Raw genomic sequence first — 19,633 nt, 5'->3', positions numbered from 1 at the left:
TATCAAAAGTCTATTCCATTATATCAGTGATTCCCAAACAGTATTCTGCAGAACATAAACTGTGAGAAGGTCAGTGAACAAAATGATTCAAATGTGTCTTTTAACCCTGACTATAATCCCATCTCTTGTTTAACTTTATTTAGCCCCACATTTAATGATAGAACCCCTTTTCCACCAGGTATTAATGTTCGTAGGAAATGCTTTGGGAAATGATCCACTGTGTTATACTTGAGTATGACAATGGTGGGTTTAAAAGGAACTTGGTATGCTTGATAGGAAAATTATCCTGCTGAGATGAGGTTAGGGTCATGCAAAGGAAAGAGTTTCATTTGCTTGATAGATTTACACTGTTATTGGAAGACATAGGGCATATAAATTAAATAGTTTTATTAATAAATGAGTAGGGGATTGTCTTATCAACCTGCCTAGAACTTATTAATCTTATTGTAGGGTAGGTTTTTTGAAAGATTGATTTCTCCTAAATAAGTGGTAGTGCAAATACACTAAATTAGGAGTCGAGGGCTTCTAGTTAGAGAATTGTTCTTTTCATGATACTTGCTAAGAAACTGGTAATGAAGCTGTTTTGCTTTTAGTTGACAGGGAAATTTGGGGAAAGACAAGAAGATAATTAAGCACAGAGTTAGTGTTTGATAATGAGTAATTAATACTGCTTCTGTGAAGTAGTAAAGATGGCTAAAGAGAATTAATTATTATGGAAATCTAAGCCCAGTTTTATGGAAGTGCCCTGACTTGAATTTGAAAGAAAGAGAAATACCACAAATAAAACTTAATGTGTGAACAGGAAGTTTCTGATATTTTAAAACTCTCTTTTAGGATTAAAGATCTTTTATGCAACCTATGTGCATCTTAATGAGACACATCAATTTAATCAAAACCATTGATGGTCCTAAGGAAAAAAAATAATAGTATGCTAAAGTATGGAGTAAGATAAATACTCCGAAGGAAATTTACATAATTTCCAAGTCATTATAAAAAAGAAAAAGGCTTTATTGTCCTGTACCAGAAATATATGCAACAAACTTGACTGTTTGCAATTTTTATTTTCCTATGTAATTACTGAATAAGAACATTTTAAATGACAATCAATTTGCATTTTTACTCTAATTTAAGTTCACGATTTAAATGTAGTAAGTAATGAATAATTAAGGAACATAAATAATTTAACATTAATCAAATATTCCTACTTAAAAATATGTCCTGCTAATTAAAAAATGTAGAACACTGCAAATAAAGACTATAATCTAAAGGTGGAAAGAACATATGTATCAATGTCTACCCAAGATTCTGCCAGCTTCCCCACAGCCGGAAACTAAGAAAAATCACAGATCAAGAAAGAATTCATTTTCAAAAATACATTTTGAAAGTATAGCTTTTTCTTTCTATCTATGGACAGTTAATCAAATCTATAACTACTATCTGTATATTAATGGAAGGAAACCAAATGTGGCAAACAGCTCTGAACTTAGAGTTCTGCCACTTACAGGATCTATGAACATTGACCCTTCTCTGTCTTTCAGGAAGTGAAATAATTATGCAAATTGTAAATCACCCATGCAAATATTAGATATTTAATTGGACCAGTCAATGGTACTTCCCCTGGTTCCCTCACTTACTGAAAGATAGTGAATTCTTAAGTTCCAATAAAGACAAGTTTCATTCTGTCATCTAACAGCTACTGAGACCCAGGTATATTCAAGGCTCTGTATTAGGTACTATGAATAAGACAGGTCCTTGGCTTCCATAAACGTATACCGCATGAGAGGAGTAAATAATTCTTTGCAAATATAAGCAAGTTATAGATAAGGTACTATGAAATTTCAGAAGCTACAATTTTTCCTTTACGTTGTTAATAACTGAAGAAAGCTTTACTACAAAGTGCCACTTACACTACGTCCTGAAGAATGGGTAAGATTTGGTTTGAAAAACTAGTAAGCTAAAGGATATTCCGAAGGGAATAACAATTAGGAGGAAGGCTATGGATATGGTTCAGGCACTTTGAACAGTTCCTTTTAACTACAGCAAAGGTTGCTTAAGTTGGAAATAAAGTATAAATTAGCAAACCCTCTTACTTGCTACCTGAAAGAAACCCATCAGAGTTTGCCTTTTCGTTGTAAATTCAAAGGTCAGCCAGAATAAATTCCCTTCTTTTGAAGCAGCACAGATAGAAGTTTTCACCCAAACTAAATTTAACTGAATGCTTGTCAATGATTTATAACCTGGTCTTTAGCCCACACACCCTACAGTCTAGAAAACTGTAGATGAAATTGCTCTACCATTTACAAACAGGCCGCTTTGAATCTGTTTTCCTCTAAGTAGCTTTGTAATTCTGCGTTAGACACCTGGGAGAGACATTTCCAGTGCCCATTACGCGACATTTTTCGGTTCTGTTAATAGTTGGTTTGACTTTATATGACTGATCAAGAGACTGACAGCCTTCAATTTATCGGCGGCTCCTCGACACAGACATGGATGTTTCCTCATGAGGATTCAACCATCGTCTCAAAGCTCTGGTTTGGCAGAATTAATATTACACATTTTAAGGTATAGGCCACGTTTCTGGGCCCTAGGGCTTGGGCCTCAGACACCCCAGCTAAGCCCAAAGCAGTGCGGACTGGAAGGAGGTATTCCAGGGGTAGAAATATGCCAACGCCCACGGGACGCGATGCTCCTCCCAACACAAAAGACGCCACCGCACCACCGGGCCCTGGGACTGAGCTCAGAGACCGCCAGGTGCTCGCCAAGCCGCCCCCAGCTCTTCCCACCCCCCCACTTCCGCTTCCGGGGAGGCGCCGCCTGCCCCTCCGGCCTTGGGGGCGGTAGTGAAAGAGAAGCCGGAAGTGGCCCCAGTACTTCCGGTGCGGGAAACTCCTCGCTGCCGCTCCGAGCGGGCTTGACAGGCGCGGTCCCTGCAAGTAGGTCTCTCTCCTGTTGCCTTCCTCCCGTCTAGCCTCCCAGCTCGTTTGCCGCTGCCGTCCCGCCACGCCGGTCTCCGAAGCCGCCCCTTCCCCATGTGCCGGGGCAGGAGTCCGGAAAGCCAAGACCCGCTCGCCGGTACCCCATCATGTCCGAACTGACTAAAGAGCTGATGGAGCTGGTGTGGGGCGCCAAGAGCAGCCCCGGTCTCTCTGACACCATCTTCTGCCGCTGGACGCAAGGTACCCTGGCTGGACTCTGGCTTCCGGCCGCCGCTCCCTTTGGCCCCGCGAGAGTCGAGCCGTGACGCCTCTCGCGCCAGCCGGCTCGCGTGGCCCGCACTCCGCCCCGGTTCCCCTGCTCAGCTCAGAAACGGGACTTCCTAGAAAAGCCCTGCCTGCCCTGAGGGTTAGAGGCTGAGTAGGGGAACGGTGCCAGCGGGCCGCCAAAGACCCGAGGCGCCCCTGCCACTCCCTGGGCTGCCTTTGGGCTGGAGAGGAGGAGGGGGCGGCTGCCGGGCCGCAGCGGGTGACACGGAAGGTGTGCCCTGTGCCCCGGCGTCCGTTCCTCCAGCAGGGCTCCGGCCGCCTGGATCTTTACCCCCTAGCGAGTCTGGTCGTTTGGTCTCATTTTGGAGAGAGGGAAGTCCACGTGAAAGTCGCAGTGGTTAATTCCAGAAAGCGATTGTGTTGCTTGTATTTCAGTAAGGCGGGGTTAGGCGTGGTACTCGGTGCAGAAATGGAATGTTGCGGCTGCAGAGCGTTTGATCCCTTGACCCGAAGCGTCCCCGGTTTTGAGGTGGTGTAGGATCTGTTCCAGTTCGAAGGAATACGGCCCATAGGACTTCCTGTGCCGATCTAATTACCCAGACAGGCTTCTGAGTTATATAAGAAGTTTTGTTAATACTACGAGTAATTGTGAAATGAGAAAATACCATCTATTGATATTTATTAGCCATCATCCCTAACTCGTAAGTTTTAATATTAAAACACAACGGGCACATTACTTCAGGTGACTTAAAAGGGACAATGGTGAGGTTGAGGTTAAGAGCGTAGTGTTTGGAGTCAGGAGGATGGTTGATGGCTGTAGGTAAAACATCACAAGCACACAAATAACAGCTCTTTAGTACTGTTACTAAAACATTTTGTTATTAAAATATTTATTTAGAAAATACCGATTCTCAGGGGGTTTGGGGGAAATTTAGCATAGTAAATCTAAGTCCTTACTTCGTAATGCGTATTTAGTAACAAAAATTCAGGGTTTTAAGTAATCCCTTCCTTCCTGCCAGATACTTGTAAGAGCTGGTAAAATTAGAATCGTAATATATTACAGTCAGGTAGGTTATTTAGTCCATTACTCTTGTTCTGAAGATGAGAAAAATGAGTTGTGAAGGGTTAAATGACCAGGCCAAAGTTGCACAAATTGATAGAACTGGGAACGAATTCCAACTCTCCCATCTCCTAATTCAGCTGTGTCTTTGTTGTTTTCCTTTGTGTTGCTCAACCAGGCATGTAATTAGTTTGGCTTTTTTTTTTTTTTTTTTTTTACAGATTTAATTATGTCGCTTAACTAGTATTTTCTGAAATGTTGGACATCCACATTTGCAGATTTTAAAATTTATTTTCCAGTTTGTCTTATTTATCCTAATAGTGAACAGCCAGCCCTAAAGGACACAAGACTGTGAAGGATTGAGAAAAGTTTTACTTCCTGTTAATTAATTAGTAATACAACACAGGATAAGGTGATATTCAGCCTCATTTATTTTAGTACTGTGATGCAGAGGCAAGGAGAATTCAGAGAGGCAGTTCTAATGATGGTTAAGAACAGGCTTTGGAATAGGCATACTTGGGTTCTAGGTTCAAGGTTTTTAGCTTATTTAAGCCTCAGTTTCCTTCTCTGTAGAGTGCAGATAATAGTAGTGCCAATCTTACAGGGTTGTTGTGAGGATTAAAGGCAGGTGAATTCGTTTAGGCACTTAGCACAATATCTGACGTGGAGTAAACGCTCAGAAAAGGGTAGCTTGATTTAAAAAGTGTTTTAATTGTAAACCAAGCCGAAGATCGCTGTCTGGCCATGCCCTGACAATTGCAAGAAGTTGTTGTTAATTTGATGGATAATCACTAAAAGAGAACTTCGTAATGACATATTAGAATGCTCTGCCACCTTGTAGTCATACAGAAGTTCCTTTACAAGATTTGTTCAATCAATATCTTTTCAAAATAAAGGATTATTTATTTACTTATTGCTCTATAGAGAGTGTGGTTATATTGCGGCTATGTAATTCTTCAAGATCTTAAACTGATCATGATTTTTAAGGCAACCAAATATGTGCTTTTAAGTTGTCACCTCTGACTCAGAGGAATGTTGTCATCGGTCTTGCTGTGTTAACTTTGTATTCATTTATCCGTTCTTAGAGGAGGCAGAGACCATTGCTGACGATTGCTGTGGCAGTGACTTGGGATTGTGGGAACGGGCACAGGACACTGCTTGCTGCGCTTGCCTTACTGCATTCGTAATGTGACATCAGCTTTGGCTTTATTTCATCATCTATATCTGTGCTTTGAATTGACAGCTGTAATCTCATTAGTCTTTTGGAAGCAAGTTATAGGTGTGAGGTGTTTGGGGTAAAGAGAACATAGAACTATGTCCAGGGATATTCCATTTATGAAACTGTATTGATTGGCCATGTTAAATTCCTTTGATATATTAAACAGCTGCAGCAGTTGGGTTTTGGTTTTTTTTTTCCCTCTCTCTTTTAATTGATATGGCAGTTTTAGATAATATGTTAAAGCAGTAAGTGCAGGAGTGGCACATAGTATTTTTTTGTTCGTTTAAAATTCATTTGGCAGTTTTAGATAATTCTCTTCTGCAAATACTTTTTCTTAAGAAAAAGAAATAGGGTTTTGGTTTGGGGTTTTTTTTGTTTGTTTTTTTTTAACAGTTTTTATTTTAAAGGCAATAAGTCACATTATTTAAAGCTTTGAAGTTGTTTTGTTTTTTAACTTGGAAATTTACTCCCTACTCCTGCCTGCTTCCCTCCTGCTCAATTGCCTATAATACTTTTTAAAGAAAAGCGTATATTTTCTACCTCCTTATTTGTAAGCACATTTATCCTTCTTTCCCTTCTCCCACAAACTGACCAGTGTTCCAGACCTAGACTTGATAGGGTGGGAGGGAAGACAAATGATAAATATAATATAGCATAAGTTAAGCATATATACTAGAAGGTAGAGAAATAAGGAATTATAGGGTGAAGTAGCCTGGACAGGCCTCATTTTAAGGTGAGATTTGAGCAGACTGTTGAAGTAACTGAGTTAGTCATGCAGGTATCTGAAGAGTGTTCCAGGCAGTGAGGATGGCCATTGTAAAAGATTTAATGACTTAATGCAGAATACGTCTGACTTTTTGTTCAAGGAACGGGAAGGAGGTTAGTTTGGCTGGAGAGGGAATGAGGGAACGGGTCAGTGATAAAGATGATGTAAGAAATAATATGGCCCAAATCACTAAGATTTTATAGGCTATTGTAAGGACTTTGGTTTTTATTCTAAATGAGATGAGAGGTCATTGGAAGGTTTGGAGCAGAGGAGAGACACGACAGGACAAGTTTTTAAAGGGCTGATCTGACTGCTAAGTTTGAGGATAGACAGTAGTGTATTGAGTGAGACAGCAAGACCAAATGAGAGACAGTTGCAGTAGTCCGAGGGTAAAAGACCATGGCTTAGGCCAGGAGAGTAGGAGGTGGTCACGTTGACCTCATCCAGCAGAAGCAAAACAAGAGTCATCTAGATCTAACAAAAGTAAGTGTTAATCTTATTATAAAGGCAAACATTTTGACTTATTGAGAATTTGTTTTTCTTTTCATTACTGATTGTCTAGCCAGTGTTTGGCAAATGTTTTCTTTAAAGGGCCAGTACCTCTATTGTCTCTGTCTCATCTCTGCCATTGCCGCAAAAGCAGCCCTGGATAATAAGGGCATGGCTGTGTTCCAAAACTGCATTTAAAAAGCAGGCCAACCCTGATCTACATTATAAACTCTGAGAACCCATTTTTTCCTTTTCTTGGCCCCCCTCCTTCAAGTTTTAAGTTACTTCGTTGTTTCACCTAAAGATTAGCTAGAAGAGAAACCCAATTTGGCAGTTTATAGCAGTTCAGTGGTGTTTTGGGGTAGAGATGGGGAGGGAACTGTAGTGGATTGAAATTAGAGTTTTGGACTTTCCGGTATAGGACAATTTTTGTTATGTAATATGAAAAAAAAAGATTCTAAGTAACTTTGGAAAAGTGAGGGATCAGTTAAAATGTAAGCATAAAATGTATGCAGGAGTTAAAGTGTTTGGATTGAAGTCCAAAAGTATGATGTCTATTATAACGTGATTTAACATTTTACCAAAGTACTAAAATGATACGCCAGTATCATTAATTTGTCTTCCAAAGTGAAGGTAAATTAATATTGTGGATCATATCATTTCAGAGATTTTTGTTGTTGATGGAAGCCTTTTATTTCAAATATAGGTTTTACTTTCTCCCACCTACCTACATAATATGTCACCTAAAAACCAATTTTTTTAAACTCACAATTTGGAAGCTTATGTGACAAAGTTAATTTCTTGGCACTTTTGGGTACATAATGTGTTTTTCAGCTCAACCCATCTATCATAATACCTTACGTCTGTATTAGGCTTTACAGGTTTTGAAAATCTTACTTAATCCTTACAGCAACCCCAAGAGACAGCAAAGGATAAATGTGTCAATAGTTACCCTCCTTTCTGTAGGTGAGGAAACTAAGGCTCAGTTCAGATTCCACTCGACCAGTATTATCTGACTTATAATGACAAACGAAGTCTTTCTGTGGCCTTTTGTTAACATGGAAGGCTAGAACTATAGAGGCAGTAGTTGTCAAACTGGTTTGAATAATGTCAGTCAGTCATATGAAAATAAAAGACTGGGAAATTGCAAAGAGGTTCATGGCTCAGGTTTAAATTAGTTATGAGCTGTAGAACTGAGAAAGACTTCTATGTCTGTAGTGCTGTGGAATGTGATACAAAATCGTATATTTAGGATCAGATGCTTTAGATGGCCTATTTCAGATCTAATTAGTAAATCAGCCATTTTGTGATAAGTTAATTCCTCTTAAAACTAGGAAATAAGATGAATATGAGAACACTTGACAAGAAAAATAACTCTATATCCTAAAAAATTCAAACTCAAGTGAAACCTTATTATAAAAGGGGGTGCCTACTTAGCATAAGCCTGTTTTAGGATAGAATAGTTAATTTCCATTTGTCTAATTTTATTTCATTTTTAAGCTCTAAGAGCCTTTGTTCATTATCAAATAACACACTCAAGCATATATACTGTAATTAAACGGAACTTGGCATAAAGCAGATCTGCCTAGAATTCTCTCCCTGGGGTTTTTATCTCTAAAGTACAAAAGCAGTTTATCAGAATGCGTTTCCATCTAAAAGCCCCACCCATGGATCTTGAAAATTGAGTTACATTATTAGTCATTTTAAGGAAGGCAAGAATCCATTACTGAGACCTGCTGAAAGTTTGAAAGAGCCTAGTTTCACCTCTGCACTTAGGCCCAACACCAGTAACCCTTTCTTCCCAGTAGGAGAAGAGGTAGACAAAGAGCAGAGGCCCCTTGCCTTCACCTCTTGTTTCTAGATTGGCTCTCAGATTTGGTTGTCTTGATGCGATAACCAGCACCCTCAGTTCTCATTTGTCCTTATTAAATTTGCCCCATCCACCATACCTATTTCTTATCCTGCATTTTTCTTCTCCTCTATTCTGTTCTTCCCAAGGTGGTGGTGTGTGTTGCTGGGGAAAATTGTGGTCAGCGTCAATGCACATGTAGTAATTAAACCTTAGCCGAGTCCCCAGTATTTCTCTTAGTTCTTTATCCTGTCTGCTTTTCTTATGTGTTTTGGAATTAACATTCTCCTCAATTTTCTATGCCCTCATGCCCCCCACTCGCAATCAACAGCATCTCTTCCCTTCCTCTTTGCCTGCATGTCTAACTTGGAAGCCTGCTAAGATTTCCTTTTTCTCAAGTTTGTTAAACTCAGGGTCCTGTTACACTCTTAAAAACTATTACAGGCTTCAGTGTGAAAAATAAAAGAAAATTAATGAGGCCTGTGGCATTATTTTACATTTAAAAAAATCTCTTCAGTGTCTAACTCATAGGAAGACAGGTGGACTCTCCCACTTGCTTCTCCATTCCGTCTGTTACAATATGTTGTTTCGGTTGAAGTATCTGCGGAAAATCCAGCGTCTCACAGGTATGCAGTTGGTAATGTAGGAGTCTTGTAATAGCCTTTTCAGATAATTGTGGATATTCTTCTTTGATACTACACCAAAACTCAACAATTGGTAGTTTCTTAGCGGTTACATGAAATACAGAATTTGAAGCTACATCAATGAACTTTTCGTCCTCTGTTAAATTGAAATCCATTGGTTTGTCTTGTACTTTGACTGGATCTTTTACCCATGCATTAATTTGTAACAGTGTGCATTGGTCATTTGGAAGTTATCGGTCTGCTGGTTTATGCAGATCTTCTAAATGTTAACACATATTGTTATTACAATATCAAAAGTCACATTTATTATTTCTGATCTTGTCAGAAAAATCTCTGAGTGTTGAGAAGCTGTCAAGCTACAGTGCTGGACTTGAGTTTTCCAGAAGTTTAGTTATTTGAAAGCTTGAGATTTTATCACTGGCAGAAATACTGTCAAGTTATTTTTCTTGAAGTATCAGGCTCACTTCATTCACTTCTGAGAAAAAGTCTAAATAATCATAATTTGTTAGTAGCTCTTCAAAGTAAAAACAGCATTCCACAGAAAAGCTGTTAGTTCAGCTCACAGTTCAAAAAATTACACATGTGCTTTGAGAATCTATCATTGCACAAGGTATGTAGCAGAGGTGCTTTATGGGTAGTTTCCATTTTGTCACACAGACTATTTTTTTAAAGTACATTGTATTCAAAGTCAAGATTTAATAAGATTAGCATTAGTAAGGGCTTTTTAAAGTTAAATTGGCTTTTTTGTGTGTTTGAGAACATATTGTGGTGTTTCCTAGTACAGTGACTGCTGGTCAGCTTAATGTCACTTAATGTGTGTTAAGGCACCAGTAACGTAACCTGCTATTCATTTTGTACTATCGCTGTGAATATCAACACAGTGAAAAGGGCAAATATGTTAGTATTATAATAAAAATGATTTTCACCTCTAGCAGGTCCCCTAAAGGGTCTCTGGAACTTCCCGGGGTCTGTAGGCCACACCTTGAGAACCTATCTTTATTCCGTCCGCCACCACCACCACCACACCGCACTGTCTCAGTTCTTTCAGGACTTGGGAGTCCTTAAACTCTCTCTTTCCCATTTAATCACTCTTTTCCTTCTTTTAAACTCATGCCCTTCCCTCTGTAAAATAATAATTCCTTATCCAACTACCCTTCAAGCCATCATCCTTTTCCCCTTCACTTGTTTAACAAATAGTTTGCATTTTCTCTTTCTCCTTGTATTCTGAATCACGCCTCAACCCTTTAAAATTTGGCTGCTCTTCCCAGCATTCTAAATTTCTTTTTTTAGTATTCCCAGTGACATGCTTAATCCAGTATTTTCATTTATGTTTTTATTCCACTCAACATTTGTAACAGGTGACTGCTGATTTTTCCTTTCTAGGACCTCAGTGTGTTTTTTCTCTTACCTTTCAAGTCTTTGTCAATCTCCTTTGCTGACTCAGCGTCTGCTCACTTTTTTTTTTTTTTTTTTTTTTAAAGTTTTTTTAATTTATTGATTGCTTGATTGCTATGTTGGGTCTTCGTTTCTGTGCTAGGGCTTTCTCTAGTTGCGGCAAGCGGGGGCCACTCTTCATCGCAGTGCGCGGGCCTCTCACTATCGTGGCCTCTCTTGTTGCGGAGCACAGGCTCCAGACGCGCAGGTTCAGTAGTTGTGGCTCACGGGTCTAGTTGCTCCGCGGCATGTGGGATCTTCCCAGACCAGGGCGCGAACCCGCGTCCCCTGCATTAGCAGGCAGATTCTCAACCACTGCGCCACCAGGGAAGCCCCTTTTTTTTTTTTTTTTTTTTAATGTTAACCGGTTTCATTATCTTTGTTCTACATGTTCTCATTCACTTTAACTGCCATGTTTAGGGTGATTCAACTTGCTATCTCTAATCCTAAACCCTGCCCTGGGCTCCAGACCCATGTTTCCCCAACCAAATTGTTGTTTCACATATTAGAGACTGAATTTAGAAGCAAACACCCCCATTATCTTCACTCCCAAAACTTCAGCAAGCATTTATTGAGTATTAACTATATAACATACTAGGAAAACAGTAGTTAATAGAGCAGGCAAGATACCTGTTAGGCAAGACAAACAGTAAACAAGTGAACAATCATATAATTACAGATGATGATAAGTACGGGTTGTGCTGAGGGATGGAAGGAAAGATCTACTTAGATAGGCCTATCAGGGAATATCTCTCTGAGGAGTTAATACCTAAACTGGGTCTTTAAGGATGAGAAGGATTCAGCTATATGACAAGAGAAGGAAAAAGAGCATTTCATGCAGAGGGAACAGCAAGCATCAAGGCCCCAGGTAAAGACCTTGGGATGTTCTGAGGGCCTAAGATCACTGTAGATGATGGAGGTAAGAGTGAACTGAGGGAAGGTGGGGTTGATAGATCATACAGTGTCTCTTAGGCCATGAAAAGGAGTTTGAGTTTTATTGTAATTGCAATGAGAAGCCATTGCAGGCTGTGACAAACCCTGATGTCCATTTCTAAAATATTTCTCTGGTAACTATGGTGAATAAATAAGGGGTGTGGTGGGAGTGGGAATGTGGGCAGAATGGGGGGACCTGGTTGGAAACTCTTTTAACAGTGTTCTAAGTGAAAGATGATGGTGGTTTGAACCTGAAGGTGGACTAGAAATGGGGTAGAGATATGTTTTGGGACCTTGAACCAAGAGGACCTTACCTTAAGGTGAAGCCTTAAAGATAAATCGGATTGTTTCAGAGAAAGTGTTAGCAAGTGTTTCATGCGGAGGGAACAACGTGTTCAAAGTGTAAGAAACCAGACAGAAAATGGATGTTTGAGGGCCTGAAAGAAGTTCAGCATGCCTAGAGACTAAAGAAGGAGAGTGGCAAAGGATGAGGGAGGAGATATAGGCAGAAGCCGGACCATGCAAGACCATGTTGAGGAATTTGGATTCTGTCTGTGCCTGGAGTTCTCATCTGAGCTGTATTTGGGATTTACCTGATTATCACCCATAATGGAAACCTTGGGAGTAGATGAGTTACACAGGGAGAACATGTAGAATGCAAAGAAAAAAGATTCTAAAGCCAAGATCTCAGGAACATTAGCATTTAGAAGGAGTTGATCACCACTGATACTGAGAAGAAACAGAAAAGGAAAATTTGGAACAAGATGGACTACTAGAGCCAAGGGCCAAAAGATTTTCAGAAGCCAGTGGTCAGCATTTCAGATGATTCTCTGGGAGATTCATCTGAAATAAGAAAGACTTGAGAAATAGCCTGTCTGGTCATTGATGAATTTGGTGAGAATGAGTTTGGTGCAGTCACAGGTTGAAAACCAAGTTATTGTGGGTTGGGTAAATTAGGAGGTAAGGAAATTGAGACAGTGCATGTAGACAATTAGGTGGGCTTTGAGAGAGTGGTGTTTGGAGTTTTGGGTGGAAGGTTGTTGTTGTTGTTTTTATGGTCAAATGATTTTTTAAATTAAGACTTTACTTTTTAGAACAATCGTAGGTTCACAGCAAAACTGTGGGCAAGATACAGAGATTTCCCACATACCTCCTGCTCCCTCAACGTGCACAGCCCCCCACCCCACTGTCAGTGTCCCCCACCAGAGTGGTACGTTGGTTACAGTTTTGAACCTGCGTGGACTCATCATTATCACCCAAAGTCCACAGTTTTCATTCTTGGTGTGGCACATCCTATGGGTCAAGACAAATGTGTAATGGAATGTATCCATCATTACAAGGAGTATTTTCACTGCCCTAAAAATCCTCTGTGCCTTGTCTGTTCAACCCTTCGCCCACTCCCCTCCTCTTGGCGGCCACCGATCTTTTTACTGTCTGCATAGTTTTGCCTTTTTCAGACTGTCATATGGTTGGAATCATATGGTATGTAGCCTTTTCAGATTGGTTTCTTTCACTTAGTAATATGTAATTAAGGTTCCTCCATATCTTTTCACAACTCGCAAGCTAATGTTTTTTAAATGCTGAATAATATGTACTATTTATCCATTCACCTACTGAAGGACATCTTGGCTGCTTGCAAGTTTTGGCAATTAGGAGTAAAGGTGCAGTAAACAATGTGTGCAGGTTTTTGTGTGTGGACATAAGTTTTCAACTCCTTTGGGTAAATACCAAGGACCTTTTGGTACAATCTTGAAGAGAATTTTTTTGTTGTTTTTAAATATGTGAGATACGTTTAAATACTGTTTGAAAGAGAGATTGAAGGGTAAAGAGAGAGGAGGTGGGATGGAATGGGAAGTTCCATACTGTTTCTTATCTGTCCTGCTATCTAGTGTCTCAAGCTAGAAACTTCAGTCAGTTCTGATTTCTTATGTCCCAAGCCTTTCCCCACTTGCACATATTCATCAAATATTAATTTTTACCTTAGAAATACTGTTTGGATATAGTGTCTTCCCTCCACACTTAAGTTTCTTTTATTAGTTTGGCACTGTATAGGTCTGTTGAAACGGCCTCTTCCCCATTCTGGTCCTTTAAAAAAGAAAAAAATACCGGTATGATTGTATTACTGCTTTAATTAGTACTTGTCATGGTGTGGCTCTTCCCAGTATTAACATCCTGTCAGCTCTCCCTCCTCCCCTTTCCCATCTCTCCCGTCCGCCTCCATACTGCCCTTCGGCTGCTTTAACATTCCCTCTGATCCATAGACTTGTCCTGCTCTTACGAAATCTCTTTCCTTTAATAAAGGTATTTTCTTCAACTGAGAGTCATTCTCCCACCCTTGCCTCTCTGATAAATTTCTGTTCAAGGTCAGCCTTAAAGTTAGCTGGTATGACTTGACTCAGACCAAGTCACTACTTTCTGTATCCGCAACACTTCGTATTTCTGTTATAACATTCATTTATCCCTTCATTTTAGTAATTATTTGTTCATATGTCTGTCTTCACCTGGACTGTTGGCTTCTCCAGACTAGGGACTTTGTCGTTCACGTCATTTATATATCGTAGATGCTTGGTGTAGTATCTCAGGGTCATTAAATGTTTGTTAAATAAATGACAGAATTATGACCATTAGTGAAATTTCACATATTCCTAGCATGTTGGAATTGGAAGTGATCATTTTAAAGCTAAGTGCACTGAGGCCTAGGGAGGTGAAATGATTTCCTGAAGGTTATACAGATAGTAACTCACTTCTCCTGACTTCCAGCCCCACGCTCTCTGCAGTGTGCCAGTGCTCTCTGCGGGAACTTGTACTAGATACTCTCCGTCAGTGCTAGTTGGGTAGTGTTTAAATTAAGATAGAACCAATATGGCCACATTCACTGTGTATGATGTTCTTTAATTGTTAGCTTAGAGAATGTGACTCAAAGATTGAAACTGAAAAAGATACTCTCTGAAAAGTGTCCTAAAATATCTGTTTAAATTCAGTAGGTAGACTGTCTAGTCTTCCTTTCAGTAAATTATTTCAAAATCAGATTTAGTGTCCTTTTACTGAAGGCCACACTTTATCTCTCGGGTCCACTTAGAGGGGTCCCTGGACGCAAAATTGTGTGTGTGTGTGTGTGTGTGTGTGTGTTTATGTGCATTTGGCAGGGAACCTAGGTTCCATATCTTTTTTCAAAGGGTTCCTTTATCCTCCAAAAAGTTAAGAACCACTGCACTTGACTGACTTGAGGATATTTTGCTGTTGTGATAAGTGATCTTTCTCAAAGCAAAGTACATTAAAAATTCTTTTAGCTACTACTTGAATTACATTTTTAATCTTTGCTACTTGCTTTCATTTTTAGGGTTTGTGTTTAGTGAATCAGAGGGATCTGCATTAGAACAGTTTGAAGGTGGCCCCTGTGCTGTTATTGCACCCGTTCAGGTAACATAGACTACTTTACCAACTCCTTAGAGGGACGTGTTCAAACGTTTCATGCTTTACTTTCTGTTTTCTAATACCTGTACTCTGTAATCATGAGGCATGATCAGTTACCTCTTAACTTTTGTTCATGTAAATTGCTTTAAATATCCAAAATAAAAATGATTTCAGAACATGAGTAGGTTACACAGCAGTAGCCATTTGGCTGTCGTTATTTTCAAGAAAACATAGTAGATGTTCTCTGACTTTCAGAAAATTTGGAGTTAATGATCATGACATCTTTCTTATACAGTAATCTATTGAGTAATAACATTTTATGCCACAGATAGTGACACCGTAGCAGTGGTACTATTTACATTTGTTCTATCTTTAAAAACGATTTTTCTAAAAAGTTGAAGATTGTTAATATTTTCATGGCCTAAAACTTTATCAAATTTTAAAATAAGTTGACAATATATACTGTTTTAGGCTCTAGCTTTGGCCTTTAAAATAAAATTAGTAGCAACCAATTTCAAACAGAATCCCCAAAATAAAAAAAGATTTTTTTCTTTGAGCAAAAGGTAGAGTGAATCTCAGTGTATGCATTTGATTTTGATTTTGAATCTTTATGTGTTGCATTGTTTGAAATTCAAAGGCTGATTTGCTATAAACCATTACATTATTAAAACGGAGAATTGAATTTTCAGTTTGCTGTAATATTTACAATGTCTAAACAGGAGAATAACTTCAGAACCATTATAAAAGGAGCTTGAATTTATTGTTTGTTTTAATCAGCACATTTTGAAAATACATATTTAATGTGGTATTTATTATTCATTGGGCATAAAGAATGCATTCCTGAACTGTTAGCTGCAAAGTAAATTTGTCTCTCAAACCTTATACTCCATACACTTACATTATTAAATTTAAAATGTATTTTCTGAAGGAGAAAAAAATTTTTCCTTTATGGTTCATTCTAAAATATACCCTTTGTAGGTAATTATTTTATTTCTTTGAAGAATAAAGTTCATACATTTTTTTCATTAGTAGATTTACAAAAAAAATTTAAGAAAAACTTGAATGTTTGAGCTTTGCCTGGGGATTACAGAGTATAAAGAATAAAATTTAACTATAAATTAGTTATGAGGCTGTTATGTCGAGTAATTGAGACAGATTTTGGTTGCTAGTAGGAATCTTACCTGAATTTGAAGATTACCTGTCCTGTTCATATGCATGTTAGATTATATTAACATAGACCCTCTTGGACCATAATAAAACCCTTAGGGTCTTTATTGCAAGTCTTTGAATATAGTTAAATCAAAGTAAACCACAGCAGTTTCATGTTTATAAAATTTAGTATATTTCCAAAATGGTAGTTATTTTTACAAGTGGGGTTGCTATGTAACAAGGGATAATTGTAGTGTTCAAAACCGTGATGTATCTTTGAGGTAGTAATTTAGCTTCATAGTCATATAAATGTTTTCAATCATAGAAGAATTTTGTTTATATTAATATTTCAATATAAAAGTCAAAACTAAATGACTAAGAGTAATGAAGGGAAATGTGCGAGTCCAGATATTAAAACTTTTTTAAACTATATAAACTAGAACATAACACTTTTGCTAGAAGAATAGGCATATTATGGAACCAGATAGATAATACAGTAGTAGACCACATTACATATAATAATTTACCAAGAATTAATCACATACCATGATAAGAAGGAATATAAATCAGTGGTGGAATAAAATGTTTAGTAAGTGGCACTGATATGACTGGTTGATAATTTGAGGGGAAAAACTGAATTTAGGTCATCTCATAGCATATACCAAGTTTATTCTTGATATAATACTTAAGCACAGAAAGCTGAAAATAATGCATTACCAACTAAGATAAAAAGTTCCAGGCTCAGAAAAAATGTGAGGTAATATTAGCAATAAATCAGTGTCTTTCTTATACAGAGAACTCCTACAAACTGGTTAGAAAAACACTAAAACCTCAGAGGTGAAACGGGCAAGTGTATGCAATCATGACAGGTGGTATGATGCTGGACAACCAAAGAATCGAGATGTCCCACCTCACTAGGAATCCAAGAAAGTACAATTAAAACTTTAACTAGATTCTATTGCTTACTCTTTCTGATCTTTAGATATAAAATAATTGCCAGTGCATATAACGGTAGGGTGATGCTGGCATACTCAGATATCTCTATGTAGTACAAATTGGTACTTTGACCTAGGGAAGGAATTTTACGTTATAATTGGAACCATGATAATGCAGATTCTTTGATGAGAATAATTGTACTTCTGTGGATCTTTCCTAAAGAAATAATCCTTAATATGGAAAAGGTTGTATTCAAGAAGAAGCTTTTTTTAGAGCAAGTCCATATATATTTTATATGTATTTATATATATATATAAAACATATATTTATATATATATTATATATTTTATAGTATAAAAAATTGCAAACAACCTAATGCACAGTAATGTAGTTTAAACATGGACTAACGTTTAAATAAATTTTAATAGCTTGAATAGACATTTAGAGATTAAGAGTTAAAGTTATGAATTGTGTGGGAAAACAGAAAAGTGGAAAACAATCACGTACCCATTATGCTTCTCACTTAAAATTTAAAACAGGTATGAAAGGAAGACTGGAAGGAAGTATATCAAAATGCTAATGGTGGTTCTATTAGTGGTGAAATAATGCTTGTCCCACCTCACCATTCCAAAGTTTTGAGGTGTAGTTATATTTTATGGTTTTTGTTATTGGGGGTGGGGGGGAATCAGAAGCACTTGGTGGTAGTATTTGTAGATTTTATTTCATTGTGAATATTATAGAATGTTACTTATTTTTTTTGTTAAAATACTTTGAATTGATTGCTTATTAGGTACCAGGTACTGTGCTAAGTGTATTAATAGTTTATCTCATATAATCCTCACTACAACCTTTTAATGTTTGTGCTATTATTATTTTAAATTAGTAAAGTAATGAAATCAGGATTCAAATCTAGGTCTGTCTGACTATAAGCAGTCCTCTTATCTGAATACTACTGTTTTCAAACACCTGTGAGTAAGAATCACCATAGTAACCTCTTTTTTCTTGAATCTGCCCCCTAGAGATAAAATAGGTGGAGTGTCAGAATCTGCCTTTTAAATAAACAAGTCAGGTGACTAGGATGCAAATAGCCCTTGAGCTACACTTTGAGAAGGAAACACTGTTACACACTGAACTGTTACCTATCAAATCACCAATGTAACATAGTTGGCTCACTTAAGGAAATGTTAGAAATGAGTTTGTTTTTTCTTTGGAATCTTAAAGCTTTATGAGTTAAACCAGCAAGTTAGGAGCTCCTTATAATAAAGTGATGACCCACACCGTGGTCATCTTGTGTCATAAATCAGAGCTAGTAGAGCAGAACCACTTTTGTATTTAGATTTCTTTTCCCCTAAGGAATCAAAGAGAAATATAGATTTTTCCTGGTCTAAAGGGCCTTCACTCTGTGAATGGAGCAGTAAATTTCTTTAATTTTCTAGTTGTGTGGTTATTATTTTGAGTCAGTTTTTCTCTGTGACAGAAAATATGTATTATAAAGGAGGAAGAATTGTATGGATCTAGAATCAAGCTTATAGTGGTATATTCTGAGTAAGTAATTATGCTCAGTTACTGTTGAACATGAAGGGAAGCCATTTGAAATTTTTATAGCACTATTCAAAAGATCAGAAAGGAGGTACAAATTAGTTTTTTTTTTCCATTTTAAAATAAAAGAATGATATAAGGTATGTTTATAATGCATTCTAATAATTATTGCTTTAATTGTATAAAGGCATTTCTTTTGAAGAAGCTCCTGTTTTCTTCTGAGAAGTCTTCTTGGAGGGATTGCCAAGGTATGATAGCTGTCTTTTATCAACTTCTACTCCATCTTCTATTTTATAGATGATCCCTGCAGTATTCATTGGCAGTAATTTAGTTGAAATTATCTGTCTTAAAAAGTAAACTATCAATGGGTTACTTTTTCCTGAGATTTACTTTTTAAATGTTTCAGAAAGTTTCATGGATGACTCCAAATTTTAAAATGTATATTTCCAAATTTGTCTTTCCCAAGAGGTATAAGACAGGATATTACACTAAGGGAAAAATCCTTTGGGGCATTTCCCTGAACTGTTAAATGATAGCATACTATAAGGATAGTCATTTATGTTTGTTTTGTCTTATTTAGCTTTGAGCAAAAAGTCAGAATTACCTTTGTATTCCTGCATCTTTTAGTATAACGCCTTACACAATTCAGATAATACCTCAAGTAATTCTGAATTAAATCGCAAATGAAGCTTTCATGGCTTCTGCAATATGATTAAGTCAGAGAACTGTATGTGCTACCTGATAATAACAAACATTTGCATCCTGCTTGACAGTTTACAAAGATATTTCCTTCACTTGCACAGTTTTATGTGAACTCACAGTAACTGCTGAAAGAAGGTAGGATATAATTGTGGTTTTGTATATCAGGGCAAAACAGCTTCCATTCCAAACCATGCATGTAGACTCTACTAGTGGTTGTGAACTTGAGTTAAAAGTGTCACTGTCATGTATTTTTAATTAATTAGTAGCCGAAATGCAAAATAAATTTGAGGAGAGAA

General features: G+C 37.7%; 1 protein-coding gene across 8 annotated transcripts in view; it reads left to right on the top strand.

The window, feature by feature from the left end:
* The first annotated feature begins 2,668 nt into the window (after nt 1–2,668).
* The window catches only part of MINDY3 (MINDY lysine 48 deubiquitinase 3), a 93,139-nt gene continuing 76,174 nt past the window's right edge, over nt 2,669–19,633 (top strand). For 4 of the 8 annotated variants that reach the window (XR_014242624.1, XM_082385471.1, XM_082385472.1 and 1 more), the window contains exons 1-3: nt 2,669–2,933; nt 14,938–15,017; nt 18,823–18,883. Coding sequence is in view for 4 of the 8 variants with exons in the window: in XM_082385471.1 (XP_082241597.1) it covers nt 2,684–2,933; nt 14,938–15,017; nt 18,823–18,883 (391 nt within the window). In the remaining 4 variants the exon portion in view is untranslated. Of the gene's footprint in view, nt 3,177–5,464; nt 6,732–14,937; nt 15,018–18,822; nt 18,884–19,633 lie in introns of those variants that run through there. The other 4 variants (XM_082385476.1, XM_082385474.1, XM_082385473.1 and 1 more) reach the window with 3 other exon arrangements.

The sequence above is a fragment of the Balaenoptera borealis genome (genome assembly GCF_965194805.1).
Source record: "Balaenoptera borealis genome assembly, chromosome: 3".
NCBI classification, from domain to species: Eukaryota; Metazoa; Chordata; class Mammalia; order Artiodactyla; family Balaenopteridae; genus Balaenoptera; species Balaenoptera borealis.
The sequence above is the reverse complement of the archived record's forward strand: the minus strand, read 5'-3'. Positions and strand labels throughout refer to the sequence as shown.